This window comes from Pogoniulus pusillus, chromosome 28 (genome assembly GCF_015220805.1).
Source record: "Pogoniulus pusillus isolate bPogPus1 chromosome 28, bPogPus1.pri, whole genome shotgun sequence".
In the NCBI taxonomy this organism is placed as follows: Eukaryota; Metazoa; Chordata; class Aves; order Piciformes; family Lybiidae; genus Pogoniulus; species Pogoniulus pusillus.
The window spans coordinates 2,844,148-2,871,182 of record NC_087291.1 but is presented as its reverse complement, the minus strand read 5'-3'; the positions used below and the strand labels follow the sequence as shown (position 1 = coordinate 2,871,182).

The window sequence follows — 27,035 nt, the reverse complement described above, 5'->3', positions numbered from 1 at the left end:
GAGGCAAAGGGGAAAATTTTAATGAGAAATTAGATTATAGGGTGTGAGAAGAAAACAATGGTGATGTCTGCTTCACTCATAGGCTTGCTGACATATAAAAAGCAAGAACACAGAGATAGGACACAGTGTGAGAGTCTCTATCTGTCGGAGTCAGTGTCTGTGGTTTTCTCCCTGTGTAACCCAACTAATTCTGCTTCTAATCCCCCTTGCCGATCCTCCAAACTCACTTTGCACATAAGGCAGACTCTGGGATAAGATAGAGGGGTGGAAAAAAGTTGGAAGGGTGGTTGGGAGCCCTCCTGTGGCCTCTGCTTCATTGGAAAGGTATTCTGTTTCCCAAACCATGACATGCAGGTATATGCTACAGTGCTTGATCCAGTTTTTAGAGCAGTACTGATTAATTAGTGAAAAAGTATATCTCATAAACAGAAGATTACTCCCCAGATTTCTAGCAGTTACAACCATGGACACACAGAGGCTGACATTTCATAGAACTGCAAAATCAGTCAGGGTTGGAAGGGACCACAAGGGTCATCTTGCTACACCCCCCCTGCCACGCCCAGGGACACCCTACCCTAGATCAGGGTGCCCACAGCCTCAGCCAGCCTGGCCTTAAACACCTCCAGCCATGGGCCCACAACCACCTCCCTGGGCAACCTATTCCAGGCTCTCACCACTCTCATGCTCAACAACTTCCTCCTCATGTGCACTCTCAGTCTCCCCACCCCCAGCTTTGCCCCATTCCCCTTAGTCTTGTCACTACCTGGTAGCCTAAAAGGTCCTTCCCTAGCTTTTTTGTAGGCCCCCTTCAGATATTGGAAGGCCACAAGAAGGTCACCTCAGAGTCTCCTCTTCTGCAGACTGAACAGCCCCAATTCTTTCAGTCTGTCCTCATAGCAGAGATGCTCCATCCCTCTGCTCATCCTCATGGCCCTTCTCTGGACAGGCTCCAGCATCTCCACATCCCTCTTGTAATAAGGGCTCCAGAACTGGATGCAGTTACCTGAGATACTCTGAAAGACCATATTTAATATTCCAATAGGAAATATTTTTCAGCTCCAGGAGCACTACCATTGTTAGTTCTGGAATTTCATACCGATTCAATATGATGATACAGATGTTGTGAGTGAGAGTGGTTTCTATCTGCAGGATTATTCAAGCATTAAATTGTTGTCAAGGCAATCCCAATCCAAAGCAGCTGGCTCCACAGAAAACACATGGTGTTCATATGATGAAACTCTCAGCATATGTAGATGCAGCAAAGAAGGATTTTTATTGCACATTCACGATCAATTGAGGCACACATAAATTACTGTAATCTTTCTATTGCCATTTAGCTACACTCTGAAGAGAAAGAAAATGCCCTGGTTCTGCACAGAGGTCAGAAAAGAAGCTATTGTCTTCCAAATTGCCATCGAGCGCTGACGCAAAATTGGTCCCACAGTCTGTGGAACGCTGATAACAGTTTGCACTGCAGTTAGCTACAGCCTGTCTGAAATGCAGAAAAGTCGAAGCACAGGCGATTTAGAGCAAAAAAATGCTGTAGCACAGGGGAATTGTACTGGTTTGGGATGAATTCTCCACAGGTGATTAAGAGAAGTGACAGTTATGAATCAGCAATCTCTAATTTCAAAGCGAATGACATGAGAATCAGAGCATCTCTTGCAGGCTATGATTGTTTGAAAGAGTTTTCATTCAAATATGCACATGCACAGCAAACAAGTGATTAGATCCTCCCCCTCTAGAGAGATTCTCCTCCCCCTCTACTCTGTGCTGCTGAGACTCCATCTTGAGTGCTGTGTTCAGTTTTGGGCTCCACAGTTGAAGAGGGGCAGAGATCTACTGGATTGGGTCCAGCGAAGGGGTAGGAGAATGATTAGGGGACTGGAGGGCATGGCTGATGAGGAGAGGCTGAGAGACTTGGGACTTTTTAGTCTGAAAAAGAGAAGACTGAGAGGAGATTTGATAAATGTTTATAACTATCTGAAGGCTGCCAGGAGGGGGGGACAGGCTCTGCTCACTGCTCCCTGGGATAGGACAAGGAGCAATGGGTGTAAGTTGCAGCAAAAGAGGTTCTGCCTCAACACAAGGGGGAACTTCTTTACTGCGAGGATCACAGAGCACTGGAAGAGGCTCCTCAGAGTGGTTGTGGGGTCGTCTTCTCTGGAGACTTTCAAGGCTTGTCTGGGTTTGTTCCTCTGTGTACAGGGTTAACTCTCCAGGAGGAGTAAACTTGAACCTGACCCTAGGTGGTCTTGACCCCTCCCCAGGGGTGGGTCTGAACACCCCCAGGTGATTCATGGTTAGCTCACTCCCCCTTCCTGTCTAAAGGTCTATAAAAGCAGGGAGACTTCCTGTTCTCTGTGCTCCCTATCTACCAGTATCACCATCCTGGTCCTCTTTATTTTGCCTCGTGGCCATCACCCATGAGGTGGACAAACCCATTACCATCAAAAAATCTGGTTGTATCCACATATGTCTGTATTGCGTTTTTCTCTTCCCTGTACCTTTGTAACTTCCCTACTTCAGATACCTTTTAAATTTATTGTTAACCTTTTCTTCTTTTTAACTTCCAAATCGAGTGAGATTATTTATTTGGGTGTGCTTATCTTTTCCTCTCCCTACATCTAATTTCTTTCTTTTGGGAAAGAAGGGGGGAGAGGGAAGGGCACTCAATAAATTGTTATTAGGTTCTATCAAATATATTTGTGTCTCTGGGAATTTAAATTAGAACCGAGACACTCTGTGATCTGTGTTAGATAGGATTGTCCTGCTCTGGCAGGGGGGTTGGACTCGATGGTCTCTTTGGGTCCCTTCCAACCCCTAACACCCTGTGATCCAGGTACTGCTTGATGAACCTGGTCTCACAAGGTGGCCTAATTAGTGGCTGAGGAAAACACCGTGGATGTCTTTTACCTGGACTTTAGCAAAGCCTTTGTACTTTCTCTCACAGCATCCTCCTGGAGAAAACTGCTGCTCATTTCTTGGATTGGTGGATGCTTCACTGGGTGAAAAAAATGGCTGGATGGCCAGGCTTAAAGACTGCTGGTGAATGGTGAGTGGTCACAAGTGGTGCTTCACAGGGCTTGTACTGGGGGAAGTTCTCTTTAATATATTTATCAGTTACCTGCATGAGGAGATCGAGCACATCCTCAGTAAGATTCCAGATGATACTACACTGAGAGGAGTGCTGATTTTTTGTTTAAAGGAGTGAAAAAACCCAGTGACTTTCACAGGATGACCAAAATTACCTTGTATTTTATGTTATACAGTTAAAGCACCAGGAATCACTTAGGAAGTCTGCTTACAGGGTGGGATGCACATTCGCCACTCTTTACTGCAATAACACACAACTGTGCCACATCTAACAAAATCCTTCCAGAATAAGTAAGGTAACAAATTGCTGCATTAGCTCCTGTATCAGTTTGCATACCATACACTCTTCATTGCAGAGGAATGTAGATTTCCAGATGATGTTTTGTTTGCTGGAACTCTTCAGGGTATGCAGAGCCACTGGACTGAAGTCCTGACCAATGTATTGTGACTGACACGTAATTCAACATTTAACCACTGCTGTGCATGATAGATTGGAGGTGATGTGAACATGACCCTATACACAATGTCTTTGGGACTCAGTATTCATCTTCAGCAGAGAGCTTTAACATGCTGTAGAAAAAGATTTTGTTTCAAATGATCACAAGTGTGGGGACTTAGTAAAAGAGTTTCTTTTCAGTTATGAAAGATTAATTAATGGATTATATTAATTAGTACAACTATTCCCTCAGAACTTCGTATTGTTACCAGAATGTTTTACTCAATATGTGATCATTTACAAATGTTTTAGTTGATCACAGGGTAGTACAGTCTGAGGTGATTCTGGCTTTCAGAAATTACTTTAATCTGAGAAGCTCTATCAAGAAGACTGAAGACACCTAACAACTGGAAAAGAAAGAAACCACTGCTGTACATGATATATATTGGAGGTAATGTGAACATAACCCTATCCTTAGTGCCTTTGGCATTAAGTATTCATCTTAGAATCATAGAATCAACCAGGTTGGAAAAGACATCCAAGCTCATCCAGTCCAACCTAGCACCCAGCCCTAGACAATCAACCAGACCATGGTAATAAGTGCCTCAGCCAGGCTTTGCTTGAACACCTTCAGGGATGATGACTCCACCACCTCCCTGGGCAGCCCATTCCAATGCCAATCACTCTCTCTAACAACAACTTCCTCCTAACATCCAGCCTAGACCTCTCCTGGCACAACTTGAGACTGTGTCCCCTTGTTCTGTTGCTGGCTGCCTGGCAGAAGAGACCAACCCCACCTGGCTACAACCTCCCTTCAGGTAGTTGTAGACAGCAATGAGGTGTGCCCTGAGCTTCCTTTTCTCCAGCTCCCTCAGCCTCTCCTCATAGGGTTTGTGTTCCAGGCCCCTCACCAGCTTTGTTGCCCTTCTCTGGACATGGTCCAGCACCTCAACCTCTCTCTTGAATTGAGGAGCCCAGAACTGGCCACAGTACTCAAGATGTGGCCTGACCAGTGTTGAGTACAGGGGCAGAATAACCTCCCTCATCCTACTGGCCACGCTGTTCCTGATGCAGGCCAGGATGCCATTGGCTCTCTTGGCTACCCTTAAATTACTGCAGAAAAAGATTTTATTTCAAATGATCTCAAGTGTGGCAACTTAGTACAAGAGTTTATTTTCAGTTATGAAAGATTAATTAATGGATTATATTCGTTAGTACAACTATTCCCTCAGAATCTCATATTGTTATCAGAATGCTTTACTTAATATGTGAATGTTGTGGTAGGCCTGATAGGCTTATACATGTCCTGCCTTGCCTAGGCATGTTTTTCTACTCTATGAGAGTGACAACTGTGGGAAAAAGACACAAAAGAACCTGTAGCCACTGAGCCTGGCCTGCCCAGGGCCCTGTGGTGTAAGGTGCACACACTTAGCTTGTGCCTGCCTAGTGCAAGGCCTGTGCTGTTCCCAAATTAGGGAAAAGCGAGCCTGTGGCTTTGCCTAATAGGGTAAGGTTTGGCTAACTGCCATCCTGAGTGGCTGTTCTGTGTCCAAAGGGCAATGAATCTCAGCCCACATTGATAAAAGGAGATACATAGGTGAACAAAGTGCTCCCCTGCTCTCTGCCGTGCTCTGACGTTGCCTGCTGCTATTGCACACTGCCTTATTGTTTGCTGGTAAACTCCACCGTCATGAGTTGCCAGGAGCAGACCTGGATGCCTACATGCAATTGGCTTGTGTGGTCAGCATGATATCATGCTGACACTGCACAACATCTGTCTCTACATCTGAAAGTCCTGCTTAGAAATCCTGGACACACACAAATGGTCCAGAGAACCATTTGTGTGTGTCCAGGATTTCTAAGGTCAGAGATTGTGTGCCTTTCCCCAGAAGCCTGGGAGGAATCAAGTACCAGGTCCGACAGGACAAGAATCCTCTGAAAGCATTTGGGCACTGTCTGGACTGTGGCTAGCCCCCACGAGCGGGTAATAATAATTTGTGAGTAAATGCTTAAATGCCTCTTTGTAATTCTTCATTGCCTTCTGCCACAAGCAAAAAGAGCTCCTTGAGTCCATCTAGCAGCACATTGACCACAAGAGGCATTTGACCACAGGAATCTTCTCTTCCAGTTCAATGAATGTTTATGTATTTTGCTGGTTATAACTAGATCTGGATATTGCCCATAGAATGTTTCCATGACTGTGTAAGAACCGAAATATTGTTAAAACTAATGGTCAGGGGTGGCCAGAGTTCTGAATAGCAACATCACTAAACAATATTAATTTGGGGAAAATATCATCTCACATCAATTAATTTCTCCTTTGCTGTTGGGAACTAGCTGGGAAATGGGGGGCACAAGCCCCTAGAAGTGTGTACAATCAAGCTTTGGATGTGAGGTCTGAGTGTATTGGAACTGCAGTAAACCACAGCGCTGTGTGTGGAGAAGCTCAGAGGAATTTGTCCTTGAGCCTTCTGATAAACAGCTTCTGTGGGGCTGTGTGCAAAGCAGGAGGGAATTGGGAGGAATATGCAAATTCCAATACTCAGGTGCACTAAAAATGCTTCTGCAGTAACCGCAAGTAGGGAAGATTATGCATACTCGAATATTTAGATGCACCAAATGATAAGGAAAAGGATCACTTGTATGCTGTATGTATTTCACACTTTTCACCCTAATTGAAAGTATGTGCTTTGTAACTTGGAGTCTGATGCTCTCAATAAAGAACTGGAGCTTGGGTAGCTAGCTCATATTGGGCCGTCTTCAGTTCCCATCCCCTCCCGCGCTTTGCAACAGTGGTCATTTACAAATGTGTAAATGATAACAGCATAGTACACTCTGAGGTGACTCTGACTTTCAGAAATTACTTTAATCTTAGAAGTACTGTCAAGAAGATTGAAGACACCTAACAACTGGAAAAGAAAGGAAATCCTACCAATGATGTTCTTACTTTGCTGTATTTGAGAGAAAATGTGATCTTTTTAGCTGCCCCAGTAATTTAGGTTTTTTGGGTCACATTTTGGGCTGTTTGTCAACGTCAATATGTGTCTTTTAGAATATCATTAAAGTTAGTACCTCTAGCACAGGATACATATAGATTCACATACACACATTGTATGAAATGAATTCAAGAAGTCAGAAAAAACTGTGCAAAGATGAGGAAACTCCACTCCTAGGCCACTGCTTGGGTGTGCAACTATAGTTCTGCTGTTTTCTTATACGTGCTGATATAAAACTGATTTGCACTACTGACCTTAGATACAAGACCATTCGTATACGTTGTCAGGGATCTAACTCAAAGCCTGATGGAAAGGCTCAGACTGGATTTAAGGCACCTTGGAAAATCCTTCAAACTTACACAGCATGAGATAAGAGCTTTTGCATAATACATTTTAAATCTTAAAGATAAAAGTTTTTGAATAATACATTTTAAATCTTTAAAGAGGTGTCTTTTTTTCTCTTCAGCTGTTTTTTTTCCCCTGATATATGTGACTATATTTTATAGAAAACAAAGCACCTTTTCCACACACTTCCTTACATTGGGAACATGTCAACAGGTAACAGTAGGAACAAAAGAAACTGTATTTGCATGTGTAGAAATACATTTCTTTTCATAAATAGCTTCTGACATCATCTTTATTCTCCCACGCACAATTTCTTTCATCACAGAACAACAGTACTCAGGATACTCAGAGATGGACACAGAGGTTACCTGTCTCTAACAAATATAGCAAAGCTGACTCTAAAGGCAAGCACTACACAACCGCATGGCACTTCTTTTCCTCCGCTATAATTGGTTAGTGTAAAACCATTTACTTCTTCTAACCTTACACTATCAGCAATGGTTCCAAGTGAGCAACTTTAATTACCAACACAAACATCTCTTGTTTCACAGGTTTGTCTTTTTTTGTTGTTGTTGTAGCTGGTTTCAGCTTGTTTGAGAAAGGGAGTTGACTATGAATAAACATTCAAACTCTAACCCTTCATACTTTATGAGATACTAGACCATCCTTGAGTGAATTTCCAACCTTCCTCCAAAATTTCCAGTACAACAGTCACATATTTAAAATGTGAGCTCGAACTAATCTTGTAGCCTTTATGAAATACTTACATAGAGGAGTACCTTTTCCCCACACAATAATATAAACTATAAGATTCATTTAAGCAGAACAATTGACACCAACAACACTTACCTGATTGTGCAGAATAGATGTTACACAGCTATTTGCCAGCTCAAAACCATTCTATTGCCATTGAAACAAACATAATGCAATGTTTGAAATTTATGCAAATTAGATTTTTCCTAGCAATGCTTTTGTAAGAGGCTTCTAGATGCAAGTAGTGTGACTGGCTGCGTTGTAAGCAGTTAAAAGAGATATGCAATATGTAATTATTTATAGAGAGATACTGCATATAGAGTAGGAGATTAAGAGCAGTTCATATGTAATAATTTAGCCACTATAAAATTAAACAAGTTGTGATTATTCCATTTTGTCCTAAATGAATGACAAGCCTCTTTTCACTAAGAGAAATCAGTTATGTGGCCGTTATACTCTCACCAGCCTACTGAAAGGACTAAAAGAAATCAATATCACACAGAAAGATGGAACGAGCATGAATCAATGTGGTAAGCACATAACTAAACAGACATGGAATTAAAGAAGGGAAACCAAAACCACAACAACAACAAAATAAAAAGGCACAGAAAGCACAGAAACCCAACCAAAAGCAAACCCAACCGAAACCAACAAAGATTGTCGCTTAACCTGTTTTGTCAGAGCTGGTATTGATGGTATTGGTAGTGATGGAAGTGAAGGTAGTCTTTGCGCTGTCCTTGGTAGTAACAGATTTCTGCTTATTTTTCATGGCTTCCAGTGCTTTGAGCTTCTTGGCATGTTTAGTGCCTTTGTAGTGGGCCGCAGCCTGGCTCTACAAAGGAGAACAAAATGAACCATGCAATCAGGCTCATTTCTAAACTGGCATTCTCTGTATTGATACAAATACAGACTACCTTTCAATAATGGGTACCATTCATATTGTCTAAGTAGTGACCAAACCAAAAGTTATCTTTAGAATGATGCTTGGAAAACAATGGGAAAAAAACCTCAGGGAACCCCAATGTAATAAATTTCTATTGTGTATTACTATATAATAGTAGATTGCTTTCAGACTGAAATAAAGTTTGCTTTAGTCTACCATGCTAATAGTAGTCTTTTTATCAATAACCTTTTTCTGCTTTTGCAGTTAAAAAACAGTTCTCAGGCAACAGGAAGAAAAGTACTCTCATCTGAGTAGCTTTGCACTTTTCCAGAAGTTTCCATTTCCCCTTTACTCTGCTCTCTTTAGACCCCACCTGGAGTCCTGTGTGCAGTTCTGGAGCCCCCAACACAAGAAGGATGTAGAACTGTTAGAGTGAGTCCAGAACAGGCCACAAAGATGCTCAAAGGGCTGCTACAGCTCTGCTATGAGGACAGGCCCCAAGAGTTGGGGTTCTGCAGCCTGGAGAAGAGAAGGTTTCCAGGAGACCCTAAAGTGGCCTTCCAGTATCTGAAGGCGACCTACACAAAGGCTGAGGAGTGACTATTGACAAGGCTTTGTAATGACAGGACAAGGGGGAATGGGCTTAAACTGGCAGAGAGGAGAGATTCAAAGTAGATGTTAGGAAAGGGTTCTTTGCAGTGAGGGTGGTGAGACACTGGCACAGCTTGCCCAGAGAGGTTATGGAGCACAGAATCATCTTTGATCATCTTTGATCACATTGGGTGATTCTGTGCTCCACAACCTTCCTGGGGGTGTTCAAGGGCAGCTTGGATGAGGCCTTGAGCAACCTGTTCTAGTGGGAGGTGTCCCTGGGTATGGCAGGGGGATTGGAACTGGCTGAGTTTCGAGGTCCCTTCCAACCTAAACCATTCTATGACTCTATTTCAAACTAGAGATTTTCTCAAAGCTTCCTTCAAAGAACATTGCACAAACAACAATGGAATCAGGAACTTCTCAGCAAACACTGATAGGGAAAAACAAAACAAAACAAAACAAAACAAAAAACTCCACAACAAAACAAAACAAAAAAAAAAAGGCAAAAGAAAACTAAGCCCAAACAAAAGAAATCAAAACATAAAACACTCTTCAAAGCCAATCACCACGAATTAACTGAACGGGAGGCAAATATACAATTTTCTTTGTTTAAAAAAAGAACAAACCCAAAAGGAAGAATTTTTGTTCACCTGCTACAAAAAGCAGCATCTGAAATTCAAAGCTATGAGCATCCTTTCCAAGGAAAAATGTCACAAAAATTCTTTCCACTGTCCCAAATATATTTTGGCTACTTGATATCATGAAGCAAAAATGAGATTTGTATGTGCATCATTACCAAGATTTATATATTGCACTGAAAGTGTCTTCATTCTTCTAAGAGTTGATGCCAGCTTTTTGTTTATGTTGTGAACATATTTTTCACAAGTATTTGACTTAGAAGATTGAACTTTATACACCCCCCATGGAATTTGTATGACTATTCAGAATTCTTTTTGTTTTGTAATTAAACTCATAAGAAAATAGTCTTCCACTTCATAAGTTAATAGCTTGAGAATCTCCTTGTATTTTTATTGCTGAACTTAACATTTTATTGAAAGAAACTCCTTTCTTACTTGAAAGAAAAAATATTAAGACTAGAAAAATTAGCCAAAGTTCAGCTCCTACAGAGCAGAACAAAGGAAATGCAACTATGCTGGGCCAGCCCAAGGACACATAGAGGTCACTGTTTTGTTTCTGGCCAGAAAGAACAACAGATATTTGGAATGCAAAAGAAAGGTAAAATGCTTTCAATTGTGGAATCAGAGAGGAAGGAGAAAAGATTTTAAAAAGGATGTTATTTAGTGGCTACAAAGTCAAAGGGCTGCAGCAGCTCTGCTATGAGGACAAGCTACAAGAGTTGGAGTTCTGCAGCCTGGAGAAGAGAAGGCTTTGAGGAGACCTTGGAGTGGCCTTCCAGTATCCGAAGGGGACCTGCAGGAAGGCTGAGGAGGGACTACTGATGAGGTCTTGGAATGACAGGATGAGGAGTAATGGGTTTAAATTGGCAGAGGTTCAAATTAGATGTTAAGAAGGTTTTTCCAGCGAGGGTGGTGAGACACTGGCACAGGTTGCCCAGGAAGTTTGTGGAGCACAGAATCACCCAATGTGATCAAAGATCACAACCTCCCTGGAGGTGTTGAAGGCCAGGTTGGATGAGGCCTTGAGCAACCTGTTCTAGTGGGAGGTGTTTCTGCCTGTGCTGGGGGGTTGGAACTGGATGATCTTTGAGGTCCCTTCCAATCTAAACCATTCTATGAGTCCATGCTAAAATAAGATAGTCAATCATCTCACTAAGCTTGTCATGCAGTAGAAGAATCCTGCATTATCTGACACGTGTTAGTCATCAGCCCTTTATTTAATGTGTTGAATTTTGCAGACAGAGAAAGTTGCAGTGAACATCACAGTGAGTGCATATTAATTAATCTTGAGATTTATGACTTCAAGGTTTCATGAAGAGTGACGATTCTTTCCAGATGCCTGAGATGTGAGAATCTCCAAGTGAGCAGGAAAGGGGAGACCCTGTCAAAACCAATTAACACATATATGTGTATGTGTATACATGCATAGATATACACACATGCATATGTTTTTGTTGCATAGTGAGACGCATCATTCGGTTTGGTTGAAAAGCCAGTTCCTCTATGCCTAAATAATGCAAATACTGTATGAGGTACCCTTATTGAAAGAACACTGGACAGTGAAGTTATTAATTAGAAACAACTTGAGCAGAAACACCATGATCATGCACCTCCTAGAATTCCCAACACATAACATTGAGACAACTTGTAAAGCCAAATACGGACAGTCAAGGGATGTTAATTATTGCTAAACTAAAAGACTGGTGCCAAGATATGACAATGCATTAAAAATGACATACAGTGCATCCTCATGTCACTATCATGTCGACTGTTCTTACAGATTCTAGTCAAATTTAATTGTCAGTCACCTGCAGATTCTGACTGCACTTCTTTTCCCTAGCTAAGAGTGACATTCTTCAACTATCAGAACGGTAGAACACAGTCCTTAACAATGAACCTTACATGTTGACATAGGTTTGATAAACAGCACACCTTTCTTCACAAAACTGTTGCCAGAGCACCCCAGATTTATGTCTCTTGCATCCATAGCTCTCATCCCTACAACTTCTGTTGTGGTAGGCCTGATATGCCCAAAATAGGCTTACACATGTCCTGCCTTGCCTAGGCATGTTTGTATGCTCCACCAGAGGCAAGAGCAGGAAACGGACACAAAAGGACCTGGAACCAGAGAGTCTGCCCTGCCCAGGGTCCTGTGGTGTATGGTACACACACTTAGCTTGTGCCTGCCTAGTGCAAGGCCTGTGCTGTTCCCAAATTAGGGAAAAGTGAGCCTGTGGCTTTGCCTAATAGGGTAAGGTTTGGCTAACTGCCATCCTGAGTGGCTGTTCTGTGTCCAAAGGGCAATGAAATCTCAGCCCACATTGATCAAAGGAGATAGGCAGGTGAACAGCCTGCTTTTGCTTCCCTGCTCTGCTTCCCTGCTCTGTGCCTGCTCTCTCTGCTGTGCCCAGCCCTGCTGCTACTGCACACTGCCTTAGTGCTGCCTGCTGAACTCCACTGCCGCCAGTTACCAGGAGCAGACCCTGGATGCCTGCACACAATCAGCCTGTGTGGCCAGCTGACATCGTGCTGAGACTGCACCACATCTGCCTCTGCACCTGCAGGTCCTGCCTAGAATCCCTGCACACATACACAGATCATCCAGAAGCAGCCAGGAGAACAAGGTCAGAGATTGTCTGTGTCCTGTCCCCAGAAGCCAGGAAGATTCAAGCCTCAACGTCCAACCAGACAGAGTCCCCTGACAGCATTTGGGCACTGTCTGGACTGTGGCCAGCCCCCGCGAGGGTAATAACAATAATCTGTGAGTAAATGCTCAATGCCTCTTTGTAATTCTCTGCTGCCTGCTGCCAGAGAGCAGAAAGAGCTTGGGCCCAGCTACTGGGCAAGCAGCATATTTGCCACAAGCAGCATTGACCACAAGAACCTTCTCTTCCAGTTCAATTAATGTTTATATATTTTGCTGGTTATATTAGCTGTAGATATTATCCATAGAATGTTTCCATAACCACATAAGAACCTAAATAATACTAAAATTAGTGGTCAGGGGTGGTGAGAGTTCTGAATAGCAACAGTAATAAATAATATTCATTTTGGAAAATACCATCTTGCATCAATTCATTTCCCCTCCACAACAACTCCTCATAGTTACAGCTTCATAAGCTTTGACTCAGAGTGTTGGATGCATAATGGAGACTCAATGAGAGCCTATACAGAAATTGGTGACCTTTTCCATTTCCTGAAATATATGAATTCATTTTCTTCAAAGTAGAAGCACATTGATCAAATGTACAAGTATGAGGGCTGCTGCAGAGTTGTCCATTACTGGCTGCCCCCCCAGAGTGCTGTCGGTTTAGCCAGTCTCTACTTAAAGTGAATCTTTCTTCTTCTTTTCTTTTTATTTCAAAGTTTAAATCTTCAACTTCTATGTTTCAAGGTAACTGTAGCTGGCATGGCAGTGGTAGCCCTATGAGAGAGCAGACAGACTTCTCCTAAACATTCAAACAGGTTCAAATCAGCTTATGCCAAACTTTTACAACTGAAATACAACCTTAACAGAAATAAAATGCCTGCCATTATCCTTCCTTGCAGGAGTATGATATAGGAACTGGAGAAATCCCCATAAATATGTTTTTTCAACACAGCAACATAAAATATGGGACCTCAATGACTCATAAAAGAAATAAAATTTGCACTCTTATGAGTGCAGCCATAAGGGAACTAAAATAATATGCACTGTTAAAATAACAGTAGCTCATAAAAATTGTTACTCAAATAGTACTTCCTTGCACATTAAACTACAAAAGAGATAGATCATAAAATGTGATTGTTCCCAGCTTCCAGATAGAATTGATAATTGAGAGAGAAGAAGAGTGAAAGGTAAGGTACTCTTACTTTTTGATGCCAGCCCTGTTCCTTACTGACTAGAGACTGTGCCCCTTCAGAAAGGTGAGGAGTCAATGAATTAACCAGGTTGGAAAAGACTTCTAGGATCGCCGAGTCCAACCTATCATCTAACCCTTCTAATTAACTAAACCATGGCACCAAGTGCCTTGTCCAGCCTGCTCTTAAACACCTCCAGGGTGGTGACTCCACCAGCTCCCCAGGCAGCCCATTCCAATGCCAGTCACTCTTTCCATGTAGAACTTCTTCCTAACATCCAGTCTAAACATGCCCTAGCACAGTTTGAGACTGTGTCCTCTTGTTCTGTCATTGGGTGCCTAGGAGAAGACATCAACCCCCACCTGGCTACAGTCTGCCTTCAGGTAGTTGTAGACAGCAATGAGCTCTGCCCTGAGCCTCCTCTGCTGCAGGCTGCACACCCTCAGCTCCCTCAGCCTCTCTTCATAGGGCTCTGCTCCAGGCCCCTCACCAGCTTTGTTGCCCTTCTCTGAACACATTCAAGCACCTCAACATCTTTCTTAAATTGAGGGGCCCAGAATTGGACACAGTACTCAAGATGTGCCCTGAGCAGTGCTGAGTACAGGGGCAGAATGACCTCCCTGCTCCTGCTGGCTACAGCATTCCTGATACAGGCCAGAATGCCATTGGCCTTCTTGGCCACCTGGGCACACTGCTGGCTCATGTTCAGTTGGCTGTCAAACAGCACCCCCAGCTCCCTCTCTGCCTGGCTGCTCTCCAGCCACTCTGTCCCCAGCCTCTAGCACTGCATGGGATTGTTTGGGCCAAAGTTCAGAACTTGGCACTTGGCCTTGTTCAGACTAATGGTGTTGGACTGTCCCCATCTGCCCAGCCTGTCCAGGTCCCTCTGCAGAGCCCTCCTGCCTGCTAACAGATCCATATGCTCCCAACTTGGTGTCGGCTGCAAACTTACTAATGGTGGATTCAATCCCCTCATCCAGATCATCAATGAAGATATTAAACAGTACTGAAGATATTAAACAGCACTGATCCTTGGGGCACACCACCAGTGACAGCTGCCAACTGGATGTGGCACTACTCAGCACCACTCTCTGGGTTTGGCCCTCCAGCCAGTTCTTAACCTAGCACAGAGTGTCCCTGCCCAAGCCAAGGGCTGCCAGCTGTGCCAGGAGTTTGCTATGGCAGACAGTGTCAAAGGCCTTGCTGCAGTCCAGGTAGACTACATCCACAGCCTTCCCCATGTCCACCAGCTGGGTCACCTGGTCATAAAAAGAGAGTATCCTTCTGTTACACTTAAGAATTCAACAGCAGCAAAATGCAAGCAGAAATTATATGCATCTTTATATATGACATTACCAAGTTGTGCTAGAAGTTGTGCTCAGATGAGGTTTCAAGTAAACCCTTGCCAAGAGAGAAGCCAAATGAAATCAAGAGAAGATTTCCCTTTCCATGTTTGGTAAAGGGATACTGAGTTTTCTAATCACTCATCTTCATGAAAGCCAGTCCCCTCTGAGAAATAATGCCTGATCTAACATCTGAGATTCTCTCTAACAAAATTCAGTACCATCAGAAAGGGAAAATTCCGTATCATTGCAGAGCACCTTTTAATCACAGTCAGCTCTGCCTAAACCCCACTGTTATGAAACTTTTATGATTGCAAAACAACACATTGGAGAAATAAAGAAAGAAAGACCAAAAAGCTTACTTTCCTCTTTCATCACAGTTTCCAGGTTTGCTTCTCCCATTTTCCATGTTTGACACACAGAATTAACCCTAGCAATGTGAAGACAAGCCACTGCCAGTGCCGAGGTGTGAGTCAGGGATTACAGGTACAAGATTCCAGGAGGCTTCATTACCCATCCTTGAAAAAAGAGGTTTCTGAAAAGAAGCATCATTACTTCATAGCTGGTTGCAAACCTGTACAGGGTTAACCCACCTGGGGAAGTGGTCTTGAATCTGACCCCAGGTGGTCTTGACCCCTCCCCAGGAGTGGGTCTGAACACTACCAAGTGATGGCGGTTAGCTCACTCCCCCTTCCTATCTAAGATCCATAAAGCAGGGGGACTTGCTGTTTGCTTTCCCCCTCCCTGCCTTCCTGCCCACCAGGAATCACCATTCCTGTTTCTTGCTGCTCTTTGTCTCACCACGTAGCCATCACCCACGAGGCAGACAAAACTCATTGCCATCAAATCTGGTTGTATATTTACATGGTTTGTGTCTTGTTTTCCCCTCCTTACACCTTCCTAACTTCCCTACCTCATATATCTTCTATTTATTGTTAAACTTTTCTTCTTTTAACTTCCAAATAGCAGTGAGATTATTTATTTGGGTCTGCAAACCTTTCCTCTCTCTCCATCTAACTCCTTTTTTTTTGGGAAAGGGGGAAGAGGGAAGGGCATCCTATACATTGTTATTGCTTCTATCAACTATAGTGGGAAATCTAAATTAGAACTGAGACAATTAATTTGGCTTAGCAAACAGCAAGTCCCCCTGCTTTTATGGATTTTAGGAAGGGGGAGTGGGCTAATCACCATCATCTGGTAGTGTTCAGACCCACCCCTGGGGGGGGGGGTCAAGACCACCTGGGGTCAGGTTCAAGATCACTCCCCCAGGTGGGTTAACCCTGGACATTACCCAAGGATCCTTAACTAGAATTCAAGGGCTCTGATTCTGCAAATTACATGTATCTTAACTTTGGTCTATGAGCATTATTCCCACAGAATGGCAAGATGTCCAGAGAAGCAAATCACTTGTCAAGGCTATTTGTAATGCAACTCTGCCTATTTCAGCAGTACAACTTACTCTGAGCATCTCTATTGAAAAATATTAGTTTCCTCTGATTCCATAGACTCATAGAACCAACCAGCTTGGAAGAGACCTTCTAGATCATCTATTCCAACCATGCATCTATCTTGAATAATTAAGGACCTCTCTAATCCTTACACTTTGTAACCTTCCCAAATTATGACAATACAAGCATGTATTTGTCTATATAAAAATTTGTTGTAGATATAGATACAGAAATATAGACATAGATGATCTCTAAAGATAGAGATAGATATAGACACAGATACAGATGTATAAATATAGATAGAAAAGAGATACAGATATAGAGACATATCGATATAGAAGATACAGTTACTGTTATATAGAGATACAGATATATGGGTGCAGATACAGATAGAGTAGAGATAGATATAGAAATATAGAAATAGATGATAGAAATAAAGATAGATACACATATAGATGTGGGTCCATGTCCAAGTGGAGTCCCTCAGGGATCAGTCCTGGCACCAGTTTTGTTTGACATCTTTGTCGGTGACAAGGACAGAGGCACTGAGTGCAGCCTCAGCAAGTCTGCTGATGACACTAAGCTGTGTGCTGCAGCAGACACACTGGAGGGCAGGGATCCAGCCAGAGGGACCCGGATAGGCTGCAGAGGTGGGCACAAGCCAACCTCAGGAGGTTCAACAAAACCAAGTGCAAGGCCCTGCAGCTGGGTCGAGGCAATCCCAAGCACAAATCCAGGCTGGGCAGTGAGTGACTGGAGAGCAGCACTGAGCAGAGGGACTTGGGGGTGCTGCTGGATGAGAAGCTCAACAGGAGCCAGCAGTGTGCACTTGCAGCCCAGAAAGCCAACCAGAGCCTGGGCTGCAGCAGGAGAAGTGTGGCCAGCAGGGCCAGGGAAGTGATTCTCCTCCTCTACTGCACACTGGTGAGACCCCACCTGGAGTACTGCATCCAGTTCTGGAGCCCTCATTACAAGCAGGATGTGGAGATGCTGGAGTGTGTCCAGAGCAGGGCCACGAGGATGCTCAGAGGCTGCAGCAGCTCTGCTGTGACCACAGACTGAAAGAGTTGGGGCTGTGCAGTCTGGAGCAGAGGAGGCTCCCAGGTGACCTTCTTGTGGCCTTCCAGGATCTGAAGGGGCCTACAAAAAAGCTGGGGAGGGACTTTTTAGGCTTTCAGGGAGTGAGGGGACTGGGGGGAATGAAGCAAAGCTGGAGGTGGGTAGGTTCAGTCTGGACATGAGGAGGAAGTTGTTGAGCATGAGAGTGGTGAGAGGCTAGAATGGGTTTCCCAGGGAGGTGGTTGAGGCTCTGTCCCTGGAGGCGTTTAAGGCCAGGCAGAATGAGGCTGTGGGCAGCCTGATCTAGGGTAGAGTGTCCCTGCCCGTGGCAGGGGGATTGGAAACGGATGACCCTTGTGGTCCCTTCCAACCCTGACTGACTCTAAGATTCTATATACAAGTACAGTTGTATAGAGACATAGCTATGTGTCTGTTACAAACAGCTAGACACATGCGTACCATAAACCACTAAAAAAGAGCTATATGTAGGTGTGAAAACTCAGAAATCACAGCTGTATTTTCCTTAAGTGCAATATTGTACCACACACAACTACCACAGGAAAGAATATTGCCAAGCAAATTGCAGTGTCTATAATACAATGAGAAGGGTTACTCTAAACTATGCAGACAGTATCCTTGTACAACTAGAATTATCATATTTGCATGGAAGTCTCCAAAATAAGATGCCTGACACAAAGGAATCACTGAATGAATCTTCCTTAGGCAGTGATTCAACAAAAACAATGTGCTTAATTTTGTCTCCTCCTATTCTCAGAGTGTTTTCAACTTAGCAGCACTGCTTCTATTCTTTTCATATATCCACAGGCTCACAGGATGTCAGGGGTTGGAAGGGACCCAAAGACATCGAGTCCAGCCTCCCTGTTAGAGGAGGACCATATGATCTAGCTCAGGTCACACAGGAACACATCCAGACAGGCCTTGAAAGGCTCCAGAGATGGAGATTTCACAGCCTTGAGCCTGTGCCAGTGCCCTGTGACCCTTATAGTGAAGGAGTTCCCCCTTGTGTTGATGTGAAACCTCCTGTGGTGCAGCTTACACCCATTGCTCCTTGTCCTGTGGCAGGGAGCAGTGAGCAGAGCCTGTCCCTCCCCTCCTGAGCCCCTGCCCTCAGATATTTATAAACATTTGTTAGATCCCTTCTCAGCCTTCTCTTTTCCAGACTAAAAAGCCCCAGGCCCCTCAGCCTCCCCACTGCCTCACCAGGCAGCACTCCAGTCCTCTCATCATCCTTGTAGCCCTCCACTGGATCTTCTACAATAGATCCCTGTCCTTCTTAAACTTGGCAGCCCAAAACTGAATGCAGTATGCAAGATGGGATCCTACCAGGGCATAGTAGAGGAAAAGGAGAACCTCCCTTGATCTGCTGGACACACTCTTCTTAATACACCCCAGGATCCCATTGGCCTTCTTGGCCACAAGGGCACATTGCTGTGCCATGGATGTTCTCCACCAGCACTTTCAGGTCCCTCTCCACAGGGCTGCTCTCCAGCGGTCACCTCCCAGCCTGTACTGGTGCAGTTTATTCTTCCTCCCTAGGTGCAGGACTCTGCACTTGTCCTTGTTGAACCTCATTTGGTTTCTCTGTGCCCAGTTCTGTCTGTGCAGGTCTCCCTGTATGGCCACACAGGCTGCAGCTGTCTCAGCCAAGCCTCCCAGCTTGGTGTCACCAGCAAACTTGCTGAGCAGACTCTGTTCTGTGCCTTCATCAATGTAATTGAGGAAGATGCTGAACAACACTGGACTCAGCACTGATCCCTGAGGTCTCTACTAGTTACAGGTCTCCAGCTGGACCTGGCACCATTGATCACCACTCTTCGAACTCTGTCTTGTAACCAGTTCCTAATCCACCTCATTGCCTGCTCTTCCATCCCACGCTTCCTGAGCTTGCTTGGTTCCTTTCATTGCACTTGACTCGCCTCATATTATCAAGCTTCTTTTAGCCTGCTTTCCTGCCTCAGTCACCCCTAGGCACTATCTGCATAATAAAAGCCATCTGAAAAAGACCTCAAAACAAGCAAATGAAAAAGTGCAGTGAGTATGTTTCACCAGCTCTTCCTTGCACAAATTCAGTCCAACTATTGTGCATTGTATCTTTCTTGTTTCACAATGCATTCCAAAAGATGTCTCTTCCCTGTTGGCCAGAACAAGGTCCAGCACAGCACCTTTTCTTGTTGGTTCCTCTACCATTTGGAAGAGGAAGTTGTCATCTATGCAACCCAGAAACATCCTGGATTGCTGCTGCCTTGCTGTGTTGTCCTTCCAGCAGATATCAGGATGGTTGAAATCCCCCATGAGGACCAGGAAGCTGCTTCTATTTGCCTGTGAAGGGCCTCATCTGTTTGATTCTGCTGGTCAGGTGGCCTGTAGCAGACCCCTACAGTAACATCATCTTCCTCTGTCTTCCCTTTAATTTTAACCCATACACTCTCAACCAGCTCAGCATCCTTCTCCAGGTATTCTAGTATGGTCAGTGATAGAGGGCAATGCTTTCTTCTCTCCTTCCCTGCCTATCCTTCCTAAAGAGCTTGTACCCATCTATCCCTACATTCCAGTCATGGGAATCATCCCACCAAGTTTCAGTAATAGCCACTATGTCATGGCATCCCAGGAGCACAGCAGCCCTCACTGCATCCTGAAACTGCCTGTAAATGGCACTGCCTCGAGCTTACCAGGAACAGGCTCCAAATGCCTGCACGCAATCGGTCTGCAAAGCCAGCGTGGCATTATGCCAAGGCTGCACATCACTTTGCATCCTGCCTGCCCCTCTGCAAGGCTGCTGCTGAATGGGGAATAATTAGGAATCAGGCCAAAGAATGTGCCATAGACTCCCAGCTTCCTGAGAAAAGAGCCTGGGAAACTCCAAAGCCTCTAACGGCTTTGAGACCACTGACAGCAACCCCTCCACATGATTCGGGCACTGTCTGATACTATTTTGTGAGGAAATACTGACAGCCTCTTTTAATTCACTAATTGCCTTCTGTCATAATCAGGAAGGAGCTTCCTGTGCCCATCTAATACATAAGCAGTACAATTAACTACAAGAATCTTCTCTTCCAGCATAATGTTTGCGTTTGCCACTTGAAGCAGTAAGTGCTCTGGTTTTGCCTGCTCCCTGTGTGTATTAATTTCTAAATCATGCACTTCAAACCTCACGAATAAGTTTTTCAGGTGAGACTTAATGTTAATAAACAATTTTCATAGTTATTAACAATCTTTGTCTGGATATCAAAATTAATACAGATTATAAATTTTGCATAATCATAGAATCAAGCAGGTTGGAAGAGACCTCCAAGCTCATCCAGTCCAACCTAGCACCCAGCCCCATCCAGTCAACCAGACCATGTCACTAAGTGCCTCATCCAGGCTTTGCTTCAACACCTCTAGGGACTGTGACTCCACCACCTCCCTGGACAGCCCATTCCAATGCCAATCACTCTCTCTGTGAAGAACTTCCTCCCAACATCCAGCCCAGACCTTCCCCGGCACAACTTGAGACTGTGTCCCCTTCTTTGTTGCTGGTTGTCTGGCAGGAGAGACCAACCCCCACCTGGCTACAACCTCCCATCAGGTAGTTGTAGTTGTGATTCATCACACTATGACAGTGGGCAGGTTCACCAAAAGGATTTCTCTCTTTGGGGGGAAATCTATGCTATATGAAAGAGAGGAAGAAGGAGCGTGCATAACTGCTATCTCTTTGGTTTTTGTGGGTTTTTTAGAGCAAACTATGTTTTATGTAAGGAATTATTAATTAAAAGTTTTGTATTCAGATGTTAGATGTGAGAACAAAGTCTTCCTCTCTGGACTTCTAAAGAAAAAAGTCAGAGAAGAAACACAAGTTTGCAGATGACATTCAAGGTAAACAGGATCTGCTGAAAAAGACAGCATGAGAGACATGGAAACGTGGCACAAGGACAACAAGCAGGACCAAGGAAAAGATGTCTACCTTGGTCCCTACAAAAATCTCTTCTGGAATACTGGTTTGTGAAGAATGTTTTAGAGATTTCTGAATGTTTTTGGAAGGAAATTAAAATAATAATCTTTACCTTCATTTCCAGTGATGAATTGAAGATGCGGAAAGCTCTCAGTTTATATCTGTGATGTCTCCCTGTCAATTCTCAGTATGCTTTGCAGCACCCCAAAGCACAGAAGATATCCTACTGAAAACTTTTAGCTAAATGAAGATAGAACACTCACTAAGGAAATCTCCTAGTAGGTTTCTAAACTGGCACTGTACAACTGGTGTGCATGGACAGTTGGAAATTGATATGGGCACAATGAGCTTTGGGATGCTTTCTAGAGTTCAATTCTCAGTAAGCACAAGTGAAGCACAGAACTGACCAGGTTGGAAGAGACCTCCAAGATTATTCAATCCATCCTAGCGCCCAGCTCTGTCCAATCAACCAGACCATAGCACTAAGTGCCCCAGACAGGCTTTTCTTCAACAACTCCACGGACAGCAACTCCACCACCTCCCTGGGCAGTCCATTCCAATGTCAATCACTCTCTCTGCCAACAACTTCCTCCTAACATCCTACCTAGACCTTACCTGGCACAGCTTGAGAGTGTGCCCCCTTACTTGAGACTGTGTCCCCTTGCTCTGTTGCTGCTTGCCTGGCAGAAGATCCAAACCCCACCTGGCTACAACCTCCCTTCAGGTAGTTATAGACAGCAATGAGATCACCCTGAGCCTCCTCTTCTCCAGGCTAAACAATTCGAGGGATGATGACTCCACCACCTCCTTGGGCAGCCCATTCCAATGGCAAATCACTCTCTGTGAAGAACTTCCTCCTAACATCCAGCCTGTACCTCCCCTGGCATGAAGTAGCAATATGGTGCAGCCATCCTTTTTATGTTCATATACTTGTGACTTTTAAAACTGATCCTAAAAAGAAATACATGTATATTATGCCTGACACTACTATTAAATTGTATAATCCACTAAGTGCTTTTTCCCTTTGATATATAAACAATTTACTTCTTGCAGACAAATGCACAAATGTGATTAGCTTTTTCAGATTGTTCCTTCTTCTCTCACTGTAAGTAACTTTTCTATTACTGCACTGTAAACAGATGTTATTTTCCACTGCATAATCAGCAGTTATGAGCTAATCCATTGTGTTTAAAAAAGATCCTCAGGAACGAGCTGGTTTTGCTTTCACAGTCCAAGCTCCATTGAAATCTGTGTTGAAATCACCACTGGTAGGATGTCAGCAAATTACAAGCCCCGTTGGAAAGCATCTATCTTTACTTAATTTATTCAAACTGTGCTTGCTTCCTTCCTAACATCCATATTATTGATCAAGTACTTGCATATTGGTTTAGAAGTTATTTTTTGAGTGTAACTAATATACTTCTATACTTCTCTTAAAAAGAAAGGATATTTTGGCAGGAGCTTTACAGCTATTTCAATATGCATTCACAGTATCATCAGGGTTGGAAGAGACCTCACAGATCATCAAGTCCAACCCTTTACCACAGAGCTCAAGGCCAGACCATGGCACCAAGTGCCACGTCCAACCTTGCCTTGAAGTGCCCCAGGGATGGCGACTCCAGCACATTCCCAGGCAGCCCATTCCAGTGTCCAATGACTCTCTCAGTGAAGAACTTTCTCCTCACCTCAAGCCTAAATCTCCCCTGGTGCAGCCTGAGGCTGTGTCCTCTTGTTCTGGTGCTGGCCACCTGAGAGAAGAGAGCAACCTCCTCCTGGCCACAACCACCCCTCAGGTAGTAGTTCCTACGAACTCATCAGATATCAAAACCTAGAAATGATGAACCATGCTGTTCTCAGTGTTCTTTGGAAGTTTCAAGGATGCTATTGATGAGAAGGAAAAAAAAATATTAAAAAATAGATATACACCTGCCCTTAATAAGGGTTTGGCCCCAGCAAAGCCTTGAGGGCTAGGGGCATAGTACCATGTGTCAGGTGTCTTGTGCTGCCCCTGAACATGCCTGCACACTCACGAGGTGGCAGGAAACTTTGAATTCATTGGCCAGAACAGTGCTGCTAGTGCCTATTGGCCAGTTTCATTTTCCAAATGTATTTAATGGAGGGTGATTTAGAAACTGACTTTCTGCACTGAGCCTCCACTGGGAACAGCACCTCATTCACAGCTCGTTATCTGGGAATCACCGTGGCCACCTGTATGAAGCTTGCACCAGCTCAGCAGCAGCAACTCAGTTCTTGTCTCCTTCCTCTGCCTGGAATATTTTGTATTTTACCCCGGGATCATTACCACGAGTTTTGGAAGCATCTTTGTACAGGAGACTTACCCAGGCACAAAGTGTCGTGAGTGCATCCGCTGGAGTTAAAGCTAAGACTCCATAAGCAGAGTTAGAATTTCTCCTGATTTTGTGCTCCTATCTTCCAAGTTCTGACTGTTTAAACCAGGGCTCCTCAAACTTTTTAGACAGGGGGCCAGTTCACTGTCCCTCAGACACTGTCAGGGGCCAGACTACAGTCTGGTTCCAGCCCAGTCCCGGCAGGTGCTTTGGGGCTGCGGAGCCTGGCGAGTGGATTAAGTGGCAGGAAGTGGCTGCTTGGTTTCCCCCTCAAACCCTAGCATGGTGGTGAGGGGGTTATGTAAATACAGGCAGGGTGAATTGAGGACTCTGGGGGGCCATATCCAGCCTACAGGCCACAGTTTGAGGACTCCTGGTTTAAACTGTTAATTCTGTGTTTATAAGTACCCTCTGTGCAATTATTTCTTGTCAACCCAAAAATCCAAAGAGTGAGGAAATTTCCCCAATTTTTGGAATATTGATAATAAATTTTACACAGAAATTAACATTCATTATTCATAACAGGTTATTAATTTCCACAACAATAGCACAAATGTTTATACTGTGTAGGTGAAATTCTGGCACCATTTAAGTCCACAGAAAAGCTGACATTTGTTTCACTCTGAATTGCCAATGGAAACTGGAACAATTTCACTCAAATGAAAATCACAGAATATCAGGGGCTGAAAGGGAAGGGACCTCAAAAGATCATCTGGTCCAGCCCCCCCGTGCCAGAGCACATCACAGAGGAACACATCCAGACAGCTCTTGAATATCTCCAGAGAGGGAGACTCCACAACCTCCCTGGGCAGATGTTTCAGCTTGTTTACTTTTATTTTGTTCTCTTTTTTTTTTTAACTTATCACTACAACTCCACAACTGGAGTGATATGCACAGGAAAGGCTTCCTGTTTCTTTTGCATTACAGCAAGCCTCTTTGTGAAAGGTATGTGTGCATGGAAATATACACATGGCTACACACGCACCACGGGCAATCTGTCATCTCACCAGAAGTAAATTTGATGTGAAGGTTTCCAATATGAATATATTTGATATATATATATATATATATCCAAGAGACACTCACCTATAAAGCTAACAAAGACTCTCACATTTTTATCAGAGAGATATAATTCCTTGTCCTGTTTTGTTACTTTGTTTTTGGGCTTTGTTTTAATGGGTTGCAAATAATCTGTGTAGCAGATGGACAGATAATAATATCTTTAAAGATTGTTATGGTTTGGGCATTCCCCACCCACACACACTTTGGACTTGATGATCTGTGAGGTCTCTTCCAACCTTGGTGATACTGTGATACTTTGGAAATCACTCAGACTAGACTCAGCAGCTCTGGACATTGAATGAAGCTTGTATTTACAGCTTAGCACAATGTACAAGCAGATAGTTACAACAGATACAGAAATAGACAAGTTAAAAAGTAATAAACACAACAGCCCTCCCAGAATCCTGAGTCCCCAGGAGGAGCTCTCAACCACCCTTCCACCTTCTCCCACCCCTCTCTACCTTACCCCAGACTTTGGCTTGTGCCCAAGGAAGATCAGAGGGTCAGACAGGGGATTAGGAAGCAGGTGGATTAGTCAAAGACAGCAGGTTAGGTTAGAGAGAGATGCAGCCCAAAGCCCAGAGAGAGAGCATCTCTGTTATCTATATTTGTGTTCTTGTTCTTATCCATCTCAACAAGCCTATGAGTGAAGTAGACATCCCCATTGTTTCTCTTTCACAGCCTGTGATCTAATTCTTCTCACCAAAACATTCTAGCTAGGCTCAAACTAGCACAAAGATAGACATAAAGCCACATCATATGTCAGAAGTACTACATAATGGTATCTAGGGACTGAAACATCAGAAGATGGCAGATAGCCCTTAGAATTCTCAGTCTCAGCTTACCCTGCATCATTATTTTTCTGTTTTATTTTTCATCCTGGAGCTACATTACACTTGAGTCAATATCATAATAAAAACACAACCAAAATGTAATAAAAACAAGCATCTAACTCAACTGTGGTTTACACTGTAAACCAGTGTAACAGGTTAAAGTGCTGTGAATGAGCTAACCTGCCTGTTTCTACCCAACACAGAACTAAAGGACAAGTAACACATACACAAGAAGTCTGGGTTGAGATAAAGAGTTGAGACAAGATTAAAAGAGTTTAATATAAATGTGATAACATAATGCACAATTACCTTAGCCTATTCAAAAAAACCAACCAAATAAGGAGCAGCAAGCAAGCAGCAAAGCTAAACCATTACATCACTCGTGCCACCATGCCAAAAACCAAGAATCCAAATCAGCAATTGAAACAGGAAGCTTCTCATGTTGTAACATGAAGATGAAGCCACATGATACTTTGTTCCAGCCAGCATTTTCATTTTGAAGTTGGCATGACCTGGAGTACTATGTGCAGTTCTGGAACCCCCAACACAAGAAGAGCATGGAACTATTAGAGTGAGTCCAGAGGAGGGTCATGAAGATGCTCAGAGGGCTGCAGCAGCTCTGCTATGATGACAGGCTACAAGAGATGGGTCTGTGTAGCCTGGAGAAGAGAAGGCTTTGAGACCTTGTAGTAGCCTTCGAGTATCTGAAGGGGGAATACAGGAAGGCTGGAGAGATTCTATTGACAAGGTCTTGTAATGATAGGATGAGGAGGAATGGGTTTAAACTGGCAGAGGGGAGATTGAAACTGGATGTTAGGAAAGGGTTGTTTGCAGTGAGGGTGGTGAGACACTGGCACAGGTTGCCCAGGGAGGTTGTGGCTGCTCCCTCCCTGGAGGTGTTGAAGGCCAGGTTGGATGAGGCCTTGAGCAACCTGTTCTAGTGGGAGATCTGGGAGACCTGCCTATGGATGATCTTTGAGGTCCCTTCCAACCTAAACCATTCTATGTTGCTGTCATAGAAACATGAGACCGAATATCAGCAGCAGATGCAACCATTTCAGTAGTGACACTCCATCATGAATGAATCTTAGACAGACCAAAAAATCTCAAGGACCCTACCTTAAAAAATATCATTAAGGGTGCAAGTTCAAACAATGGCAAGCAAGGGTAAAAGGTACAGATTCAGTTGCAGTGCTTTCATCCTGCAGTCTCCTAAAAAATACATTTCATTGCATTGTATATATAAACCAGATCCTAACTTCCAGTTGAGAATGTTAAGATGTGCTAAGCACCCTCAGGCTTACACACAGTAAATCTAACTGCATTCTCTGGGTAGACAGATGGCCAGCAATGCAATGTGGAACTCTCAGGCTAAGCCAAAGGGTTTACTAGCCCAAATACGTTAGGAC

The 27,035-nt window shown here is 43.8% G+C and overlaps 1 protein-coding gene across 3 annotated transcripts in view; it reads right to left on the bottom strand.

The window, feature by feature from the left end:
* ZNF385D (zinc finger protein 385D) overlaps nucleotides 1–27,035 on the bottom strand; it is a 595,307-nt gene that overhangs the window by 77,918 nt on the left and 490,354 nt on the right. For all 3 annotated transcript variants that reach the window (XM_064166852.1, XM_064166853.1, XM_064166854.1), the window contains one exon: nucleotides 8,296–8,458. In XM_064166852.1, the coding sequence (XP_064022922.1) occupies nucleotides 8,296–8,458 (163 nt within the window). The remainder of the gene's footprint in view (nucleotides 1–8,295; nucleotides 8,459–27,035) is intronic.